Below are 7923 nucleotides of genomic sequence, written 5' to 3'. Positions count from 1 at the left end.
GTGAGCCACTGCGCCCGGCCTTTTTTTTTTTTTTTTTTTTTTGAGATAGTCTCGCTCTGTCACCCAGGCTGGAGTGCAGTGGTGCAGTCTCGACTCACTGCAACCTCTGTCTCCCAGGTTCAAGTGACTGTCATGCTTCAGCCTCTTAAGTAGCTGGGATTACAGGCATGTGCCACCACACCCAGATATTTTTTGTACTTTTTAGCAGAGACAGGGTTTCACCATGTTGGCCAGGCTGGTCTCAAACTCCTGGCCTCAAGTAATCCACCCACCTTGGCCTCCCAAAGTGCTAGGTTTACAGTGTGAGCCACTGAGTCCAGTGATATAATCATATTTTCTGCTAAAAAAAAAAATGGATTCATCACCTCTAATCCCTGAAATTGATAGTTCTATGTTTCAGGAATTCATGGAAGGAGATGCATGACACTGAAAGATTCAAGGAGTGTTTCTTACCCACAGATATGAAGTGGCAATAGTTTTCCAACATCACATCCCTGTAGAGGGCCTTCTGAGCAGGGTCTAGTTGTTGCCACTCCTCCTGGGTGAAGTCCACAGTCACATCCTTGAATGACACTGATCCCTGTAAGGGCATACTCTAGTTCATCCTGAAGTGATCGGAAATGGGTGAGAACTAGATGTTGGAGACCTAAGTTCTGACAATGTTTACTGGTCAGACTAGTTTCCTAATTTATGTTTTATATTGTATAAAATTCTCTCTGAAAATATATCCATCTGTATTTACTCATAATCTCATACTAAACATACTGAGATCACACTATTTGTCCTGAATGTGACTGGTTGCCTGATAGACCAAAATGAATAAAATCCTGACCCTGCTCATGAGAAGTTACAGACTAAGAGAGAGGCATACATGTAAATACATGCACTTAGTAGGTTTTATAGATGCAATGACAGAAATACGTACAAGGTAAAGGATCACAAAGCAAAGAAAAATTTCATTTTGTATTCTGAGGCTTCATTGAGGACATAAAAGTTTTGTACTCACAATGAATTTGTTTTGTAGGAATACAGGGCATCAGCTTTTAAAAATTCATGGGGAGAAAAAAACCAGTTAGTAAATCAGGAAATAGCAAAAGGTACAGTATGTTAGGAAACAGTCTTTGAGTTCTAAGAAGGAAAAGACATATGGAGTAGGCAGTGGGAATATTATGACATGATACTAGATTTTTTTCCTACAGAGCAGTGGTCTTAAAGATGTACTGAACATATTCCCAACATTGTAGCTATTTACAAACCATCAGTAGTCATTTAGGAAAATTTACATTGTTAATGATTACTGCTCTTGAATGAATGTAAACTGTTAGTATTTTATTTCCTTCCAGTATACTATCTTGTATATTCTACTGTGATGCATGCCCTACTTTGAGTCTGTTGCTTTAAGGAACATAAAGAACATGAATAAACAAGTTGACATACATGTTATGTGATAAAAGTTTTGAGGCAATGTTCCCTAAGACTGGGGAAGGCTTAATGTATGTTAGGTGGGAATAACAATTAAGTAACTATGGTTAGAGATGACTCCTAGATTTAGGTAGTATCAGCAGGCTGACAGACGATAACGACTCCTACACGACCACCATTACAACAGAGATGGTCGTAAACTGGCTGTACAGTGGAAAAGATACAGGCATGTTATTTGCATAGGCAAATGCATGGCTGCTGGGACTATAAAGTGAAAATGGGAAACAGAAGAAAATGCAGGCTGTACCAAAGGAAGTAATGAGGCAAACCTTGGAAATGTACTTTAAGTGTCTGTGGAACATACAGGTGGTGATAGCTATTGGAGGTTGGATATATGGTTCTGACACTCTGTACAGAGGTCTAGAATGGAGAAGGGTATTTGAGAGTCACTAGAATCAGACTAAGTGTAGACTTCAGAGTGAATCTGATTGTGCATAGAGAAAAAGAGACTGTGAAGAGAAGAGAACCAATTAGCATTTGGGGAAGCCAGTACTTTAAAGGTTGGTAGATGAGGTCACGAGGAATTTTCTTTTTTTTTTTGAGACGAAGTTTCACTCTTGTTGCCCAGCCTGGAGTGCGATGGCACAATCTCGGCTCACCGCAACCTCCACCTCCTGGGTTCAAGCAATTCTCCTGCCTCAGCCTCCCAAGTAGCTAGGATTATAGGCATGTGCCACCATGCCTGGCTAATTTTGTATTTTTAGTAGAGACGGGGTTTCTCCATATTGGTCAGGCTGCTCTCGAACTCCCGACCTCAGGTGATCCAGCCCGCCTCGGCCTCCCAAAGTGCTGGGATTACAGGCGTGAGCCACCATGCCCGGCTAAAGAGGAATTTTCTGAAAGATAGGAAAAAAAGACAAAGTACTGTTTGATCAACAAGAGAGTTTTCCAAGTGTGGCCTGCCGAATGCATTTCCTTCTCCTGCACCCGCATATAAAATTAGAAGAGACTAAAAAGAAAGTAACAAATCTCTAACAGCACTGGAATACTGGAAAGGTTTTCACTGGCAGGCCACAATTTGGAAGAACGGCTGGCAGACATTAATAAAACAGGAAGATCAGAGAGAAGGAACGCAAAACCTGTTTCCTTTACATGCTTGCCCACAAATTGCTATCCTAAACACCTCATAAAGCAGGGCATCTTTCCACAAACTAATGCTAAGATCTGTCACTTCTATTTCCCATCGTATCATTGCAAAATTTAGGTTAGCAGAAAAAATCAAGGTTTTTTTTTTCCATGTCTGCTTTTTGACTACTTACAACTTAGATCTCAAATCCGCATCAGGACAAGTTAAATTCATTCAAGCCAGATATTCCCATTTAAATCAAGACAATACCTTTCTGTTCCAGCAGTTTGTTTGTGAGAAGACCGAGAAGCGAGATGATGAATGACGCACCCAATGAATGTACAATTAGAAGGTGCACTTGGGGAAGGCTTATGTTGATCTGGTCGGAATGGAGAAATTCTGAACAGGGCTGGGAATAGGGTGAGGCAGGTAAGGCACCTAGAAATGAAAATTTAGGAAGGCACAGACCTGAGAGTATCCCTAAAGTATTTCACCTCATGCCACTTGCCAGCCTCATCCTAATCTGGGCCCTGACTGAAGACTAGTTTCACGGAAGCAAATCCCAATATCCAGGAAGGTTAAAGGATAGGGAAGCTCATGTTCATATACCATGAAAAAAAAAAAGTTATTTCAGAAAGAGGAAACATCATCTCACCTGAGACATGGCTTTGAGATTTCTAAGAGATGAACCTTCTCTTTTGAGCTCTTCTTTTGGAAAAGGGAACAGTTCTGAGAAAGCAAAGATGGAGGATAAAAGTATTTGAGACCATACTTGACCTAGAACTCCCAGAATAACTCAGTTAAATCTGCATGAACGTTCACTATTTTAGGACTTGTCTACCCTGTGTACCCTTTAGATGTCCAGGATGGTGGTTAGTGGGAAAATGGACAAATCCTGCTCCTTCACAAACACCAGAAACCTAGTCTCTTGGTAAGGTAGACAGGCTTCTGGGGAACCTGTTATAGCTTCAAGACAGGAAACATCATGTTTTTCCTCTGCAGCTCTGCCTTCTATCTCCCATTAAACACAGGTTTACAGTATATTTCCAAATGGTTCTTTATGGACTTTTTGCCAATTTGCACTGATAGCAGTGCATGAGAATATCTTCCCAACCCCTGATAAAGACAGTTGACAGTTTTTAAATATTTGCCTATCTGGTCTATACTGCAGTTGAGAATAATCTTTTTTTTTTTTTTTTTGAGACAGAGTCTGGCTCTGTTGCCCAGGCTGGAGTACAGTGGCACAATCTTGGCTGATTGCAACCTCTGCCCCCGCCAGGTTCAAGTGATTCTCCTGCCTCAGACTCTCTAGTAGCTGGGATTACAGGTGCCCGCCACCACGCCTGACTAATTTTTGTAATTTTAGTAGAGACGGGATTTCACCATGTTGGCCAGGCTGGTCTGGAACTCCTGACCTCAAGTGATCCGCCTGCCTCAGCTTCCCAATGTGCTGGGATTGCAGGCTGAAAATAAGCTTCTTTTTAATAAGTTTAAAGGCATTCTTTTCTGCAACAGCATCTCCTTAGAGTGTGCTCGTTTTTCTCTTGGCTTTTTATTTCCTAATTAGCTGATATTATCTTCTGTTTTTTTAATGTAACAAATTAACCCTTTATCTATTTTAGATTGAAAAGAACTTTTCTTTTTCATATGACTGTTAAAGGGTCTTCGCCTTGTGAAGATACTTTTCCCCTATGTTTTGTGGTTTAGCAATACCACATATTGCATAATCCACATTTCCTCAATTGATGTGAAATGCCATCTTTATCATATATAGTATATTCCCTTTATACTTGACGGTTTCTGCCCTTTCTATTTAATTTATCTACTTCATCTCCTTATTGAGTCACCTGTATCACACCACTGAAGTGGTATAGTATAGTTGACAAGTTTTTTTGTTTTTTTTTTTTTTTTGAGACAGAGTCTCACTCTTGTTGCCCAGGCTGGAGTGCAATGGTGCGATCTCAGCTCACTGAAACCTCTGCCTCCCAGGTTCAAGCGATTATCCTGCCTTAGCCTCTCAAGTAGCTAGGATTACAGGCATGTACCACCATGCCCAGCTAATTTTGTATTTTTAGTAGAGACAAGGTTTCTCCATGTTGGTCAGGCTGGTCTCGAACTCCTGACCTCAGGTGATCTGCCCGCCTCAGCCTCCCAAAGGGATGGGATTACAGGGGTGAGCCACGATGTCCTGACCACAAAATAACTATTTTAATTATTACAATGAGACAGGACTTATTAAAAAGTATCAAATACTTTTTATTAGCTTAGCATGCCTGAGGGAGTAGGAAACCTCCCTCATAAAGAAGTGTTGAAAGTAGTAGGTATGCCAGGTATGGTGGCTCACACCTGTAATCCCAGCACTTTGAGAGATCAAGGGGGGGTGAATCACTTGAAGTCAGGAATTCGAGACCAGCCTGGGCAATATGGTGAAACCCCATCTCTACCAAAAACACAAAAATTAGTCAGGCATGGTGGCAGGCACCTGTAATCCCAGCTACTTGGGAAGCTGAGGCAAGAGAATCGCTTGAACTCTGGAGGCAGAGGTTGCATTGAGCAGAGATGCCACTGCACTCCAGCCTGGGTGAAAGCAAGACTGTGTCTCAAAACAAACAAACAACAACAACAACAAAAGTGGTAGTTATGGTAAAATTGGTTTTGTTTTCTTAATTTTTTTTCCTGCATGTCCCTAATGGAACGCTATTCTTTTCAACATATTGGTTTTAGTTAATATGGTTTTTCCAGGTAATGAATCTTAGCATCTGGGAATTATGAAAATTACCTCTTCCCCTCATACTGTTACCACTATTTTATTTGGTAAATTGCTACTTAGTTACAATTTTGGAGGCAGGCTTGATGGCTACTATTCAGATAATCAAATCTTACATAACCAACTAGCCATGGTCATAATAGAGTTCCTCAATCATTCAAATATTTAGGTTGCCAAGGACACAAAACCATCAGGTAGGTTACAAACACATGCAGAGTCACAGTCAAACATCCTTCAGAGAACCACCAACCTACAGGCCCCACTTGTCCATTCACAACCTCAGACAGCAGCTAACACGATTCTAGGCAAAGTCACAATCACATTCACAAATCACTTTCAATTCTCCACACGAACAGACAGTCTCAAATGCGACTCACACCTAATCTAAAAATAGACACATGCAGAGGAAACCTTGCGCAGCAACACGACTCCGTCCACTTTTCACACGCAATCGGCCGCAACATCCCAAAGAGGCAAACACCTAAAATGCAGCAGGTTGGGCGCCGCAGGCCACCCCCATTCGGCGCGCGCGCGCGCACACGCAGCGCCCGCTCTGCGCGGGAACCCGCCGCCAGCGACGGCGCTTCCGCGGGGTCAGAATGCGCAAAATCCCCCTTAGCGGAGCTCGCTCTGGGTCACCCTCAAGGTCACGCCCACGGACCACGCCCGAGGCCCGGCTAGTACAGATCGCAGCGTCTGGATACCGCGGTCCCGCTTCCCTCCTCAGAATTACCGGGTCCAGCTCGGACTCTTGGTTACCTCCCTGGCCTCCCCACCTGGTTCCGCGTCCTCAGACGGCTCTTCCGGATCGGAGCTCCTAGTGCCCTCCTCGGCCTCCTCAGCACCCCTGGCACCCACCGAGCCTCACCCCCGGCCCAGGGTTAGTCGTCTGCGCCTGCGCACTCGCGCGTGGGCCTGAGTTCCCAGGAGTCTTCGGGGCGGGCAGTTAAGCGCCGAGCGGTGCCTGCCACTGCGCTCCCCGCCGTTTGCACCCACGGCGGCACTATTCCGGTTGAGACTACACTTCTCCGAGGACCCGGCTCCCTTTTCCGTTGACCTGGCAGTCGTTTTCCGTGTGGTGAGTTGAGGTGACCCGGTCTGGATGCGAGAGGAGCTCACGGCAGGGGACCCGGGTTCCTGGGACGCGGATGGGGCTTGTGGAGGCAGAAGCCCTAGGGCTGTGTGCAGGTCACCTGCTGGGGAGGAGGAGTGTGTGATTGTGTTTGTGTGTGCGGTTCTGTAGCTGCGTTCGTGTGTGGTGTGATTGTGAGTGGGCGCGCCTGTGACGGGCCAGGGGTGTTTGCACACGGGGGAGGCCCTGGACAGTCCCCGATTGGGCCCGCCCGACCGAGTGGGGGCGGGGCCGTGAGTGTGACGGAGCTGAACGGTGACTGTGAATGTGTCATGCTGTGACCAGTGATCCTGTGGCAGTGCTGTTGTGACCCACTGGAGACTGTGATCAAAACTGGCCCGGTGCAGCTTTTGTAGAGTTTGATTGCTGCAGTTCTGGAGCTCAGGAATACGCGGACAAGATCCCCGGGTGTCTTGATCTGTGTCTATGGAAGACTCCGAGACCTTCTGTCTAAAGCATGGCCTCTGTTGCTTTCATAATGTATAATACACAGTGGCATGCAGCCTCGCCAACCCCTGGGGCCAATTTTAAGTTAACGTGGTTTCTTGGAGTTTGTTGTACTGGGATTTCTCTCATTGCCTCAGTCATTTCACCTTATAACCACATTGCAGCGTGCAGTCAAATGGTGATCGAAGGGGAAGTTGGATGTTAGATCCAGAATGAAGGTTCCAACTGAAAAAGCACAGCCTTGTGTTTCATACGGACAAGGCTGTGTTCTAATATGCACAGCCTTGTGTTTGATATTGAGATGTTAGAGCTGGAATTGCTCAAAAAGTTTTGCTCCCAAGGCAGGGTTCTGGGAAGATATGATATTGAGGACCCAAGACTAGGATTTCTTCCTCTAAAGCTTCCCCCTCACCCTTTTATTTTGATACAGAGTTTTGCCCTTGTTGACCAGGCTGGAGTGCAATCGTGCGATCTCGGCTCACTGCAACCTGATTCTCAGGTTCAAGTGATTCTCCTGCCTCAGCCTCCCCAGTAGCTGGGATTACAGGTGCCTGCCACCATGCCTGGCTAATTTTTTTTTTTTTTTTGGGATTTTTTTTTTTGAGACGAAGTTTCGCTCTTGTTACCCAGGCTGGAGTGCAATGGCGCGATCTCGGCTCACCGCAACCTCCGCCTCCTGGGTTCAGGCAATTCTCCTGCCTCAGCCTCCTGAGTAGCTGGGACTACAGGCACACGCCACCAGGCCCAACTAATTTTTTGTAGTTTTAGTAGAGACGGGGTTTCACCATGTTGACCAGGATGGTCTCGATCTCTTGACCTTGTGATCCACCCGCCTCGGCCTCCCAAAGTGCTGGGATTACAGGCTTGAGCCACCGCGCCCGGCCTTTTTTGGTATTTTTAGTAGAGATGGGCTTTCACTATGCTGGCCAGGTTGATCTGGAACTCCTAGGTGATCCACCCACCTCCAGCTCCCAAAGTTACAGGGATTACAGGGGTGAGCCACCGTGCCTGGCCTTTTTTTTTTTTTTT

At 45.3% G+C, this 7923-nt stretch overlaps 1 protein-coding gene across 14 annotated transcripts in view; it reads right to left on the bottom strand.

Moving 5' to 3' along the window:
• Positions 1 to 7050, bottom strand: part of ZNF382 (zinc finger protein 382) — a 27002-nt gene extending 19952 nt beyond the window's left edge. Inside the window, exons 1-4 of one of the 14 annotated variants that reach the window (XM_032249388.1) lie at positions 5797 to 7050; positions 3204 to 3277; positions 1007 to 1040; positions 454 to 605 (exon numbers count right to left, since the gene is read on the bottom strand). In XM_032249388.1, coding sequence (XP_032105279.1) covers positions 454 to 592 — 139 coding nt within the window. In that variant the 5' untranslated portion in view covers positions 593 to 605; positions 1007 to 1040; positions 3204 to 3277; positions 5797 to 7050. The other 13 variants (XM_032249398.1, XM_032249392.1, XM_032249387.1 and 10 more) reach the window with 13 other exon arrangements.
• Between the last annotated feature and the right edge of the window lie 873 nt (positions 7051 to 7923).

This window comes from Sapajus apella, unplaced genomic scaffold (genome assembly GCF_009761245.1).
Source record: "Sapajus apella isolate SASKATOON/1434 unplaced genomic scaffold, GSC_monkey_1.0 scaffold68, whole genome shotgun sequence".
Classification (NCBI taxonomy): domain Eukaryota; kingdom Metazoa; phylum Chordata; class Mammalia; order Primates; family Cebidae; genus Sapajus; species Sapajus apella.
This window is presented reverse-complemented; position numbering and strand designations above follow the sequence as displayed.